The sequence below is a fragment of the Sebastes fasciatus genome, chromosome 22, assembly GCF_043250625.1.
Source record: "Sebastes fasciatus isolate fSebFas1 chromosome 22, fSebFas1.pri, whole genome shotgun sequence".
Lineage (NCBI taxonomy): Eukaryota > Metazoa > Chordata > Actinopteri > Perciformes > Sebastidae > Sebastes > Sebastes fasciatus.
In genome coordinates, this window is record NC_133816.1 from 2,906,569 (window position 1) to 2,921,759 (window position 15,191).

At 39.3% G+C, this 15,191-nt stretch overlaps 2 protein-coding genes across 2 annotated transcripts; both read left to right on the plus strand.

Annotated features, from left to right (window-relative positions):
• The first annotated feature begins 1,794 nt into the window (after nucleotides 1–1,794).
• On the plus strand, nucleotides 1,795–9,517 carry LOC141760416 (Fc receptor-like protein 5). Its single transcript, XM_074623235.1, has 5 exons — nucleotides 1,795–2,246; nucleotides 4,876–5,136; nucleotides 5,276–5,536; nucleotides 6,452–6,574; nucleotides 7,577–9,517. Exons 1-5 carry the CDS (start codon nucleotides 2,189–2,191, stop codon nucleotides 7,627–7,629), a joined length of 756 nt encoding a protein of 251 aa, XP_074479336.1. The 5' UTR covers nucleotides 1,795–2,188; the 3' UTR covers nucleotides 7,630–9,517.
• Nucleotides 9,518–11,061: 1,544 nt separating this feature from the next.
• LOC141760401 (uncharacterized) lies at nucleotides 11,062–14,684 on the plus strand. The gene is made up of 2 exons (XM_074623206.1): nucleotides 11,062–11,187; nucleotides 12,299–14,684. The coding sequence occupies exons 1-2, from the start codon at nucleotides 11,071–11,073 to the stop codon at nucleotides 14,441–14,443; spliced, it is 2,262 nt and encodes a 753-aa protein (XP_074479307.1). The 5' UTR covers nucleotides 11,062–11,070; the 3' UTR covers nucleotides 14,444–14,684.
• Nucleotides 14,685–15,191: the final 507 nt, after the last annotated feature.

Sequence of the window (15,191 nt, forward strand, 5' to 3'; positions counted from 1 at the left end):
TTGAATGCCAGGAGTCATTCATTTATATCAGCCCAGTCGCACAGCAGGTCGTGAAATAGTCACTAAATTTAATGTATTGATTTGTGTACATAGACAAAATTAAAAAAAAAATGTTTTTATGGTCAGCACGGCATGAGGTTGTAGCGGCTCAGTTTTAGAGCTAGAGTGAAGATACTGGCATCATATGAAACTTAAAAACCTGAGGAATCCATTGGTACCAACCATGTCATACTAGCTTGTCGTGAAGGAGGTTAAATAATGCTCCAAACTTGCGCTTAATTTTGGCGAGGAAAAACTGTCATGGCCATTTTCAAAGGGGTCCCCTGACCTCTGACCTCCAGATATGTGAATGTAAATGTGTTCTTTCGGTACCCACGAGTCTCCCCTTTACAGACATGCCCACTTTATGATAATCACATGCAGTTTGAGGCAAGTCATAGTCAAGTCAGGACACTGACACACTGAAAGCTGTTGTTGGGCTGTGGTTTGCCATGTTATAATTGGAACATATTTCTTATGCTAAATGCAGTACCTGTGAGGGTTTCTGGACAATATCTGTCATTGTTTTGTGTTGTTAATTTATTTCCAATAATAAATATATACATACATTTGCATAAAGCAGCATATTTGCCCACTCCCATGTTGATAAAAGTATTAAATACTTGACAAATCTCCTTTTAAGGTATATTTTGAATAGATAAAAAATGTGCGATTAATCATGATTAACTATGGATAATCATGCAATTAAATATTTTAATCGATTGACAGCCCTAGTTTGGATAATTTCACCATAAGGGCAGTGAAGAGAGGTTTAAGAGCTTCTAGTCTAGTTGCTAGCTTAAAGTTTCAGAAATCAATACTTTTAAATGGGGAGGGTATATTGGACTTACATTCATCAGGTGGACAGAAACAGGACTCGAGTTCATGAAATGTTTCCTAACAAGCTGTAATAGCAATAAGTAAGTGATGTGGTGTAACGTTCAGCTGGTTTCGGTGTTTTTCTGTCCCAAATTGTGATTAATGCGCCTTTAAATTAGATGATTTGGGATATATTCGAATAACAATTTGTGGTTTGTGGTAGTTTGAATTTTTTCTGGCACTGCTTTTGTTCCGACTGCTTCATTTCCTGTTTGCTTAGCATGAGGCTGATGACAGGTGTGAACTTGTGTTGGTGAGAAGGAGCTGTGAGGTCCTGGTGTCACGTTTACTGTTGAAATACATGGAGGTGAAAAGTCTTTTAGAAGACTTATTTGGGTGCATATAGTAGAGGATCATCAGCAAACTGTAGCACATGTCCTATTAATTCCGGGAGGCAGACACCCTCCACATTTACACTCTGTGTCTTTATAATCTGCTGCAGTATAACATATTTATCTTACATTAAAATTGCACTCAGATTCTGCCTTATATAATATACCAGGGCTGTCAATCGATTAAAATATTTAATCTCAATTAATCGCATTGTCCATAGTTTATCGTGCTTTTTTTTATCTGTTCAAAATGTACCTTAAAGGGAGATTTGTCAAGTAATTAAAACTCTAATCAACATGGGAGTGGGCAAATATGCTGCTTTATGCAATTGTATGTATATATTTATTATTGGAAATCAATTAACAACACAAAAGAATGACAAATATTGTCCAGAAACCCTCACAGGTACTGCATTTAGCATAAAACAATATGCTCAAATCATAACATGGCAAACTGCAGCCCAACAGGAAACAACAGCTGTCGGTGTGTCAGTGTGGTGACTTGACTATGACTTGCCCCAAACTGCATGTGATTATCATAAAATGGGCATGTCTGTAAAGGGGAGATATTTGAAATTCCAGAAATTAATAAAATGATTTGAGTTGTAAAAATGATACTGACCTTAAACCTCAGGTCTGCGTCAGCTTTAAGTTAAGTCTCAGTGTCCTTTTAATGACCTTTGGGTCTTTTCTACAAGATTACAACTGCACATACTGCATTTCGATGTCTGTAAAAACACTTTACAATCATTCAAAACATTGTTGTTCATCATTTAACCCTGGACCACTGGCAGGTAGGTGGGTTTTAAGTGGTTAAGAGATGAACGGGATTTGTTCACAACACAGTTTCACTCGTCATCACTTCTGTTGTATTTCGTTGGTTTCCTGTAAAGTCAGGATGTGGGCTGACTTTCTATAGACAAAAGAAGAAGAAGACTATGAAGAAGAGACGACATCGAGACAGGATGGAGATCATATCACTCTGCCTGATGCTCTGTGAGAAAACATTTTATACAGTATTGCCTTCTGCTCTATTTCGGCTTGCAGCCTTTTTAACCAATCTTGTCTTTCAAGCATCATTTTATGCACTTGTGATTTGAAGTAGTAGTAGTGTCAAAATATACTTGAAGTATCAAGTCAAAGCACTCATGCTGGATTTCAGGATATTATTTATTATATTATTGGATTATAATTATTGACGCATTAATGTGTTCATCAGTTCAGTGTTGCAGCTGGTAAAGGTGGACCTACTTTTAACTACTTAAATACTTTATCTGCTGGTCTATAGCGTGCCAATTTCCCCTGGGGACCATTAACTTAATCTATAATATTCCATCCTAATTTATTTTTTTATTATATTTTGTATTATTAACCTGAATCTCTAGAAACAAAAGTTATCAAATAAATGTAGTGAAATAAAAAAAATACTATATTTGCTTCTGAAATGTAGTGTAGAAGTATAAAGTAGCAGAAAATTTAAATACTCAGTACAAGTACCTCAAAATATTACTTAAGTTCTTCAGCAAAATAAATTTTATGTAATGTAACAGGCAAGTATGAGAACTGTCAGTGCTTGAAGTGGGAAAAAAAAAGTGCAGGTATCCCTTATTCACAAGCTGGCGTGTTTATCGGCCGGTATCTGCAGTTACTTACGACTTATTCCTGTTCATTCATAATTTCTTGAAGCATGTCATACTGTGTCAGTCATAATCAGCTGTGGTTTTATTGCTATATTATTATACCTGGGCTATGCATCTTTTATAGTAGGCCTATAATACTCCAATAATATTCACACCGGAACATTCTAGGGTTAAAGTGGTGTGTTTGGTGTTAATAGTTAAAGTGCTTTCCTGTGTTATGTGTAGCCGGTAGTATAGTAGGGGATCCTTCAGGTCCCAGTCAGGATGCTCCAGAGACACATTCTGAATTTATACACTGGATAAAAAACACTAGGAGATATTGGGTTTGGATTTTTGACTTAATACTACACATAATTTTGGACCATTATTATTATAATTATTACTAGTTAAATAATTTTATTATCACAGCCTTTGTCTGAACATGTAATTCTTCTGGAAATGTTTGCCCTCTAAAATCATATTCTATAAATCAAAATTAAATAGGGCTGTCAAAGTTAAAACAATATTAACTCATTAATGCAAATTAGTTTTAACGCCACTAATTTCATTAACGCATTAACACAACTTGCGTTATTTTGAGGTTGTAGCAGCTCAATTTTATTTTTATTATAGAAATTAAAACAGCAAAATGTATAAAATGAACAAAATTGTAATGAAGACATTTAGTATAAGTAATGAAAACCATAAAAAACGACTATATGTAATTTTGTGTACCTGTTTATATGTATTCCATACTCTGATGGTTAAAATTGAAATTGAGGTTTATTTTTTTTTATTTTGGAGAGTCAAAAGTGACCGTAGTTGCAGAAATGCTTATATATCAGGGCTGTAAGAGTTAATGCAATAATAATGCGTTAAAACAAATTTGTTTGAACGCCACTAATTTTTTTAATGCATGAATGCAACTTGAGGTTTTTGTTTGTAGCGAACTCATTTTTAAAGCTAGAACCTAAATCCTGATGAATCCATTGTTACCAACCATGTCATACTAGCTTGTCGTGAAGGAGGTTAAATAACGCTCCAAACTTACGCTAAATTTTGGCGAGGAAAAACTGTCATGTCCATTTTCAAAGGGGTCCATTGACCTCTGACCTCCAGATATGTGAATGTCAATGGGTTCTATGGGTACCCACAAGTCTCCCCTTTACAGACACGCCCACTTTATGAAAATCACATGCAGTTTGGGGGCAAGTCATAGTCAAGTCAGCACACTGACACACTGACAGCTGTTGTTGTCTGTTGGGCTGCGGTTTGCCATGTTATGATTTGAGCATATTTTTTTATGCTAAATGCAGTACCTGTGAGGGTTTCTGGACAATATCTGTCATTGTTTTGTGTTGGTAATTGATTTTTAATAATAAATATGTACATACATTTGCAGCATATTTTCCCACTCCCATGTTGATAAGAGTATTAAATACTTGACAAATCTTCCTTTAATGTACATTTTGAACAGATAAAATATGTGTGATTAATTGCGATTAACTATTTTAATTGATTAACAGCCCTACTTTTAAATAATGTTTAATAAATTATATTTGTTCCAGAGTTATGACCAACAGTTCTCTAATTATTTTACAAAAAGGACGTGAATGTTGTATTGATAAATTACAGCACCCTCGTTCGAACCCCCTTCCCCTCCTCCCGCGTGCCGTGCGTCGGCGCGTTCAGATGTTCTCTACATTGTTTTTATGTTCATAAAACACTGGCACTGCTCTGTTATGAATTACCATTATGAATCTGCCAGAAAACTTGATATTGAAAGGGCAGAGAACAGTACCGGCAGCTTATGAGAAGTGCCGGTACGCAAGAAAAAGTCACGGTACACCAAGGAGTAAAATGTAGAAGTGGCCACTTCGAGCACTGAATGCTGCTCAAATCACAGTTTGATTAAATAAAATATATGCTGCATACTTGTGAAACTCACCAACAGAAAAAGCATTTTTAGTCGACTCCAAGTCTTTACATTTCTTCTACTATTTCAGCCACACTGAACATCCGCCCCGACAGATCTCAGTTCTTTTGGTATGACTCCATCACTCTGACCTGTGCAGCGGCGGGAAACACTGGTGGCTGGATATTCAAGAGAAACACCTCCTCTCACACTCGTGAGCTGTGCTCCGGCTGGGGAGTGTCGAACGAGACCTCCTGCACCATCGTGGACACCTATTCATCAGACACTGGAGTGTACTGGTGCGAGTCCGAGCGGGGAGGTTGTAGCAACACCGTCAACATCACCGTGACTGGTAAAACCAAATGCGCATGGAGCTTTAATGAATGGATTTTTTAATGCTGACTTTATGCCGTGCAGGTTTGACAGAAAACATAAAGGTGGAGATTAAAATACGAGTACGTAAGAACAATGACGGCATGGTTTGTTTTTAGGTGGTGTTTTGATCCTGGAGAGCCCTGCACTTCCTGTGACCGAAGGCGACAAAGTAACACTTCTCTGTTCCTGCAAAGAAGACAAGAACAGACAAGCCACGTCTAATTTCTCTGCAAAGTTCTACAAAGATGGTGTTTTCATCGGGACTCAACCTGCAGGAAGCATGAACCTCTTGACGGTGTCAAAGTCCGACGAAGGTTTCTACAAGTGTGAACACCCCACAAAAGGAGAGTCGCCTCAGAGCTGGCTGGCTGTCAGAGGTGACGATGATGTTCTGCACTCTGTGCATACAATGTGTATGTGGAGGCTAGCTTTAGCATTGTACTATGTACATTGTACTAACATGTACTATGACTTTTTTGGATCTTTTTTTCGACATAATATACTATGACTTCTTTTTTCAACATGCTATACTATGACTATTGTGCATTTTTTTGGACATACTATACTATGACTTCGTTGCATTTTTTTAATACTATACTATGACTTTTTTTCCCTTTTTTTTAACATACTATACTATGTCTTTTTTGCATTTTTTTAATACTATACTATGACTTTTTGCATTTTTTAATACTATACTATGACTTTTTTCTTGGACATACTATACTATGACTTTTGCGCATTTTTTTGGGACATACTATACTATGACTTTTTTCAATTTTTTTGGACATACTTTACTATGACTTTTTGCATTTTTTTTTACTATACTGTGACTTTTTAAAAAAAAATTTGGACATACTATACCATGACTTTTTTGCATTTTGTTTGGACATATTATACTATGACTTTTGCAAAAAGTTTTTGGACATACTATACCAGCAGTAATAGTAGTAGTAATAACATTTCTATAAAGCAGAAAGTCAAAGTTAAACTATTGAGTATAGTTTGCCATTGTACTCAACTTGGCAGCAAATATTTCCTCAAATCAGGAAAGCTCTCAACCACAAAGAGACTCTCGAGCCCTCAATCTTCTGATGGCCTTCGTCCATTAGACCACGTGGTCATACAAAGCTCCATCTCTCTTCAGTAGTACGTCTCGCTATTAGCCAGAGGTGTGGACTCGAGTCACATGACAACAACTTAAATAATGTTTGAACTACAGCAAGACTGTAATGTCTATTTAACCCTATATACATCTATGATTTAACCAATCAAATACGTTCTGTCTTCATCAGCTGAGAGAGCTGAGCCACCTCCTCTCATGATGGTGCCCAGGCTGGTGTGTAGCGTCCTGCTGATCGTCCTCTACACCGTCTTGCTCGTAGTGTGTGTGGATGTACACAGAAGCTGGTATAAAGGTAACAGCTCCATTTTTATTTGACATTAATATAAATGTATTGTCAGTTTTCTTGTATGATACAAACATTTATCTTTTGTATTCAATAAGTATGAACTAAAGTTATGGGAGGATTATGAGACAGTGGGCCCCCAGGGGCACAGACATGCAAAAGGCCCCACCACCTCTCCTACATACTGTAGGAGCCAGACACGAAAACGTTATCATGCTTCTGCCTCTTTTTGTTGTTGTTTTGTGTCTCTTTGTAGTCATTATGTGGTCATTTTGTGGTCATTTTGAGTCTTTTTGTGGTCATTTTGTGTCTCTTTGTGGTAATTTTGAGTCTCTGTGGTCAGTTTGTGTCTCTTTGTAGTTTTTACTTATCTCTGTGGTTTTGTGGTCATTTTTAGTCTCTTTGTGGTAATTTTTAGTCTCTTTGTGGTCAGTTTGTGTCTCTTTGTAGTTGCTTTGTGTCTCTTAAGCCCTTTTCCCACTGGACAAAAAACCCACTAACACCCAGTAACATCTGGCTTTTGTCTTTAGTGGGAAGAGTTTACAATCGGCGTTGATTTCTGGGACAAATGACTCCGTCTGTCTCCATCCAAATAGCGCTCGAACATCCTTCCAAATTAGTCGGCACCGAGTTTGAAAGAGAGACTGAATATATAAGATGTACAGATAAGTTTAATTATGTTCAGCCTGTCCCAGTAATCTCTTACTAGGCATGTTGTGTAGTTTTTTATGGTCGTAGGAACTTCCCCTGCCTACATTTCTGACTTGCCACCAACCAAACTCTGTACAATTTTCTGACTATTTAATCAATCACAAAATCTAATTCTTTCATTAGCCGTTCAACTACATTTTCTGTAAACTTTATACCCTACACACTGGTCTAAATGTTAACTGTGTCTAACAAGCCTGCCCTTAGGCCCTGGATGCTTATATGGATTTAGATTCTTGGAGATTTATTGATTATTAATTAGACGATGGCTCCTCTGAAAGGCTCTCTGTTCTCTTCCTGCAGCTCGAGCTGAAGCAAAGGAAAGAGCTGGTGGTCGTCCTTCACCACGGAGATGAGTCTTGTTTTATTGCTGCGATAAAGAAGAAAAGGAGCAGCTATACTGTACATTTATACTTTATGTATCTTAACTTTTAAAATGTGTATCTTTTTTTAAATAGACTTTCTTACACTGAGTTAAAAATACAAGGTAAAGCAAAAAAACAACAGATTTCTGTAATTAAGTGTCCGTTGGTTGTATGCAGAGCTGATATCTCCACGTCATTTGTGTCATTTTATTCTTAGCGCAGAGAAGCTGAACATTTTCAAGTTGACATTTTTCAGCTTGTCAAATGTTAACCATCATACATTCTCTCTCTCTCGCGACACCTAGTGGGCATTTTCATCTAAACCATGAGACAAGATGTCCAACTCTGAATTGAAAGCCTGAGTTATGAATAAAAACTCCTCTCTAGAGTCTATAACAAAGCATCTCTAATCATTAAAGATGTTTCAAATAGCAAGAAAGAATAAAGAACTGACGGCAGACAAGAATAATAACACGGATGGTCCTAGAAGGTGGATACGGAGAAAACATTTCAGAGATATATATGCCCAATTCCAAACCACCCCCTACACCCTCTCCCTACCCACTTTCACTCCGTTTGCGCATTTGCGTGGAGGGTCCGCCATTTTAAGTGTCATCCCAAACCAATTCACGGGGAGTGGAATTGGGTTATAAAACCCTTCAACAGCGAGTCTGCATCAATGCCGACTTAACCTTGGATACAGCGTTGGAGGCGGGGCCCCATTCATTCCTATGAAAGTTGCTCAGTAGCGCATGATGCCAAAAGTACCCAGATCTTCCACCGATCTTTCCGCATCCTTTGGGCTATCGGACATGCACAGTAGCGTCTGCTCGGCCACATGAGTCACGGCTTGCGCTCCAGCCTCGGTCTGGGTCTCATTCACATGAACGGAGGAAGGGAAATAACTCTAGATTCGGCTATTAGTGTGTTTTACAACTTTTAGGACCTAATGATTTAAATAAGGACAAATAGTGTTCATACTGGGGAGTTGATTCACCTAAAAAAAAATAATGATCCGCTGAGTGACAGACGTCTTTTTCCCAATGTAAGTCTATGGGATAAAATATTTTTGGGTCCAATGGCATCACGTGACGGACAAGGAAGTTGTAGTACCGCCGTTTGGCTGCTACGAAAGTTGGGATCAACGACCGGCGCTCTTCCTGGGGGCTTGGACTTCACCAGCTGCCCTTACTGACGGCGTGCAACGCCGTTCACGTTCCAATCTAGGTTCCGTGCGACTACTGTTACAAACATTTACTGTAAACTGCTCAAACTAAGATAGATATTTAATGTATTCTACTTTATAGTCATACAAACGTTATCAACTTAAAGTAAATAGATTGTATTTAGGATCAAATGTGTAGTCTATAAAATGGTAGACATGTTCATTTGATTGTTAAGTGTTGTATATTTATAGGCCTACAAATAACATGTACACATGTCTCAACCCCATAATTTATTATATCTTCAACTGCGCAATACTGATTTAACAGTACCCTACAATACCCAAACCCTACATCTGTGCAATAATCTGGTTTACGCCGGCATTAACACTGCACGTATTTATACATTTAAGCAAATATTCTTATATTACTACACACTTAATGATGGATCCTATTTTTCAGCGTTATTTGCACTGTTGTTATACATATTTCTTATTGACATTTTCTTATAATATCTCTAGGCTATGTTCATATACATATTTCTGTTCTAAAATGGGAGCAAAACATCTCTCAATTTCCCCAATAAAGTACTTCTGATTCTGATATTTATTTATAGTTTCCTTGCTGGAGAAAGGGAAGTTGGTCCCGAAGCTAGCTACTGTATTGATACCCTCCACTTTAAAGAGGGAGCTTCACTGAGCTGTGAGTGTGACTACAAACAGAGTTCATTCCACCGTTTTGAATAAGTTGTAGTTGTCGCAGAGCTTTCTTTCAAAGTCTTGCTTTAAAGTGGCATTAGGCAGTATATTTTTGGCATCATTGGGCAAAAATTCCATAATAACCTTTCAGCATATTGTAATTCAAGTGTTCTGAGTGAAAACTAGACTTCTGCTCCTCATCAAGGCTCTGTTTTAGGCTTTAGAACATCTAGTCCGTGACGGGAGATTTTGACCAATCACAGGTCATTTCATTGAGAGAGAGCATTCCTATTGGCTGTGCTCCGGTCATGTGACCGTCCCTTCACCAGATTTCACAATGGCGGCGGCGTCACAAACTTTCTAATTTTACAGCTAAACCGTGCACTACAAGATGATTCTTGTTTCTAGATGACAGCGTTGGTTTTCAACACTGCTGCATTGCTGGTGTTGTAGAAGTACCCCCCCCCCCCCTTCTCCCTCATCTGTCTGTGCAGCATGTTTCACTTGTCTTGAAAACAATTCTCTTAATCAATGCTGGATCTGACTTCTAAGCATGTACTCTCATTTCTCTTAAATAGAGCTGCCGCAGTATGTTCGGTGGAATCTTCCACTTTCAATGGTTATTCTGAGAAAGATTTTTAGTCTGAACTGTGTGAGCCTTGTCTGCGTTGACTTTTTTTCATGACCTTAAAAACTGGTCATCTTGTAAAAGAGGAACAAGAGGTATCTGTGAAAGAGCTGCTTTTCAGAAATTCATGAGACATATTTAACTCAATGTCCTTTAAGGGATCATATCAGCATATTTTGCATGTTTTTTTAACTGGAGTGAACATATTATATTTTCATATTATATATTATATGTATATCCAAGTAGACCAGTTACACTTACACACCAAAAATTGACAATAACCTGATATTTTAAGGTGCAATTTCATTCATTCTCACTGTGCAATATCATTTTCCACTTGTGCAATTTTGTTAATAGTCTGTTTATTGTCAATACTGTATATACTGCTCCTATTTTTATACTTCCTTCTATTTAAATGGTTCATATTTTGTTACACTTTGGTTAGCTCTTTTTTTACTGTTAGCTGATGCTTCTTGATTTTGCACTATCCCCTTTGCTGCTGTACACTGCAAATGTCCCTACTGCGGGACTAATAAAGGAATATCTTATCTTATCATATTACTGATGGTTAAAGCACACCCACTTTCATGCACTGCATAAAATAAAAATTAGACTTCCTCCTTAGGCTCAGTTGATATTTGAGGAAGACCGTCTTGTTTCCACATCTGTGTGAACTGAAGGACACCAGTCTAGCTGCAGGAAACCTGAGGTAAGCTTTTCTTTGATTTTTCCTTCACTGTTTTGATTTTGTTTTATTATTCGTTATTTTTATAATTTTTTTAATTTTAGTGAATACCAATCCGACGATAAAGCTTCCTGGATTAAATGTAGCAAAAATAATATTAAACATAAATGTAACCATTCATTAATTTATTAAATGTGACATAAATGCATAATTATTTATTTATTTATCTTTGCTTTGATAATTCAGACTTTGAATAACATGAGAAGTTTTGTGACGCTCTATGACACCCAGAACAAGATTCCAGTGTTTTCTGCTTCCAAGTACATAGAGGTCCGCAGCAGTGGGAGACCAAATGGATGGCGTATAGAACCACAGGTGTGCTCTTTTTTTAACTCTGTTACTAATTCACAACTGTAATACTGTATTTTTGACTGATTTCTATATACCCAAATCCATAGCAACGGCTTCACTACTGCGTTTTTATTTTTTTATTTTGTTGTCTGTCCGTCCGGACCATTCTTGTGAATGCGATATCTCAGGAACGCCTGGAGGGAATTTATTCAAATTTGGCACAAAGGTCCACCTGGACTTATGGTTGAATTGATTAGATAATTGTGGTCAAAGGCCCTTCACGTCTGTCCCTTTCTTGTGATATAGTTTAAAGAGCGAAAGAGACATACTGGGCAGGTGTGAGGGGAGGTGGATGAGTCCAACAAACATAAGGCTTTCATCCAGGAGACCGGTGTTAGTGTCCAGTGTTCACAACATTCAGATTCATTTTCACCCAACCATGTTGTTCTTTTTCCTAAACCTAACCAAGTGGTTTTGTTGCCTAAACCTAAGCATGTGTTTTTGTTTACTTCACAACATTAAGCATGTGTTTACTGCGACCGAAAAGTGATGCCAAGGGGTCTGACATGTATGTATGTATGTGACGAGTTGGGATGAGAACGCATTGAACTGACCCCTGACACATTGTCAAGGATATTTCCCTAAATGACAAGAGCCTTTAAGCCTGTTCTGACTGGGTCTGGCTAGAAGCTGATGTTATCACATCGTTTAACTGGTGTCAATCCAAGTTTGCTTTGTAAAATAGGAATAATCTAAATAAGTAAAGCTTACTGCATACGTTTTCCCAGTATTCTGTTGGCATGATTGCTGAGTACATTAGATCAGTGGTTTTCAAAGTGGGGTCCAGGGACCCCAAGGGGAATCATTTATTGTCACTATAATTACATCCATAAGAAACACACTGACAGAATGTATGACTATTTTGGTCATAGGTTTCATGCACTTTCTGTAATAAAACATGTAAAAGCAAAAATCAGTTAACCACCTAAATTTTATCAAATGGGGGTACGTGGTCTACTTTGGATCAGTTTAGAGGTCCTTGATGTGAAAAAGATTGGGAACCAGTGCTTAAGATTATATAACTTTGTGGAACTAATCGGTTACTGTACATTTAATCTACTTCCAATTGTTACAGCTTGAGAGCATAACTGGCAACAAGAACATGAAGATAGACTACGGAAAACAGATCTACAATTACCAGGCTGGGGATACTGACTACACCAACCAAGGGTTCGACAGAGGGCATTTATTTCCATGCTCGTACGCATCGACTGAAAATGATAAGAAATCTACCTGTACCCTGACCAACATTGTTCCACAAGAACCTTCATTCAACCAGGGAAGCTGGAGAAGAATGGAGAGCTGCATCAAATGCGTTCTGGATGAATATTGCATCAATAGCAATGGTATTACAGAAGGGTTTTTGGTGATTGGAGCGCAGCCCGGCACCATCTTAATGAACAACAGGGTTAATATTCCTTCCATGCTCTGGTCAGCATTCTGCTGCTACAGTCACAGAGAGGGGACGTGGCTGGCAAGTGCACACTGGGGCAAAAATGTCCCAGATACTTCAAGAGATACACATCTGCAGACTAAGACTTTGGCAGAGCTCCATAATGAACTCAGAAGACAGAACTCTGTATTTGACGTGTTTCCAGGAACAGATTGTCCTCTCTACACAACTGTCACTCACTTATACCCAACACTTTCACAAAATTGTGAATGCCCACCAACCATCTCAACCTCCTCCGCACCTCCTTCAACCTCCTCTGCACCTCCAATTTCAACATCTGTGCCCCTCACTACCACATATGACCCACCCACTACCACATCTGGCCCACTTTCTACCACATCTACCCCTCTTACAACCACATCTGGCTCTCTAAGTACCACATCTCAGCCACCCAGTACCACATCTGGCCCACTATCTACCACATCTGACTCTCTTAGTACCACATCTGCCCCTCTTATTACCACATCTGGCCCTGTTACTACCACATCTACCACTCTTAGTACCACATCTGATCTTTTTACCACCACACCTGGCACTTCAACATCTGGCCCTTTTACTACCACATCTGACACACTTTCTACCACATCTGGCTCTCTTAGTACCAGTTCTGGTCGTTTTACAACCACACCTGGCACTTCAACACCTGGCCCTTTTACTACCACATCTGGCCCACTTTCTACCACATCTGCACCACTTAGTACCACATCTGGTCTATTTACCACCAAAACTGGCACTTCAACATCTGGCCCTTTTACCACTACAACTGTCCCACTTTTTACCACATCTGGCACTGCTACAACCACATCTACCCCTATTAGTACCAAATCTGGCCCTGTTACTACCACATCTGCACCTCTTAGTACCACATCTGTTCATGCTACTACCACACCTGTCCCTCTTAGTACCACATCTGGTCGTTTTACCACCACACCTGGCACTTCAACACCTGGCCCATTTACTACTAAATCTGTCCCACTTTCTACCACATCTGGCCCTGCTACTACCACATCTGCCTCTCTTAGTACCACATCTGGCCCTGTTACAACTAAATTTGCTCCTATCACTACCACATCTGTCCCACTTTCTACCACATCTACCCCTCTTACTACCACATCTGGGTCTCTGAGTACCACATCTGCCCCTCTTAGTACCACATCTGGTCTTTTTACCACCACATCTGGCACTTCAAAATCTGGCCCTTATACTACCACATCTGTTCCAATTTCTACCACATCTGGCCCTGCTACTACCACATCTATCCCTCTTAGTACCACATCTGGTCTTTTTACCACCACACCTGGCGCTTCGACATCTGGCCCTTTTACTACCACATCTGACCCTGCTACAACTACATCTGTTCCTATCACTACCACATCTGTCACTTTTTCTACCACATCTGCCCCTTTTAGTACCACATCTGGCCCTGCTACTACCACATTTGCCCCTCTTAGTACCACATCTGGCCTTTTTACCACCACGCCTGCCGCTTCAACAGCTGACCCTTTTACTACCACGTCTGTCCCACGTTCTACCACATCTGGCCCTGCTACTACCACATCTGCCCCTCTTAGTACCACATCTGGACCTGCTACTACCACATCTGCCCCTCTTAGTACCACATCTGGTCTTTTTACCACCACGTCTTCCACTCCCAGAACAACATCTGCCCCTCCCACAACTACAACTGGCTATGGTACTACGACAACCAGTACTCCCGCAACTACTGCTACTACCACTTTGAGCACCACTCCACCTACAACTACATAAACACCAACAACTACTAAACACTAACAACCACTCTCCCTCTGACCATAACATCTGTCGTATCAACTCCCACTGCAACACATCCAACCACGACTTTTCCTACAACTACTAAACCCCAAACTACTACCATTCCACCAACAACTACAGTCCCCACAACAGCCACCAAAACTACAAGTGCTATAACAACTACTTCCACTACAACAACCATAACAACAACAACCACAACCACAACCACAACCACAACCACAACCACCACCACAAAGAAGAAAGATGAGGATAAAGACAAAAACGAAAGTGACCAGGGGAATGACGGAAGACCAGATGGAGATCTAGTACCATCATTACCTATTCCAGGCAGCGGTTCGTTTCTCGGAGGTCTAGGAGCTGGTTTAACAGGATTATTTACTGGAATTGGTGGTGCACTTTCAGGAATGGTACCATTTTTTGCAGCACTGGGGGGAACAGGAATTATCCCTTCAATCAATCTACCTCCTGTTAACATTGCTCCTACTTCTCATCCAAACAACGAACACCCTATTTCCACTGCTGCTCCTAAAACTACCACAACTCTTACGTCTGTTATAACTCCTGTAATTCCACCTAAGGTTATTGCTACTGTTGCTGCTGCCACCTCCACAGGTCCTCCAGACAGTAAATTGCATTGCATTGACACTTCCAAAAACTACAATGCCCCAAACAACATCTGCAAACTCTGCTGTGGCTGTTACATCAACCCTGTCCGTCATTGCAG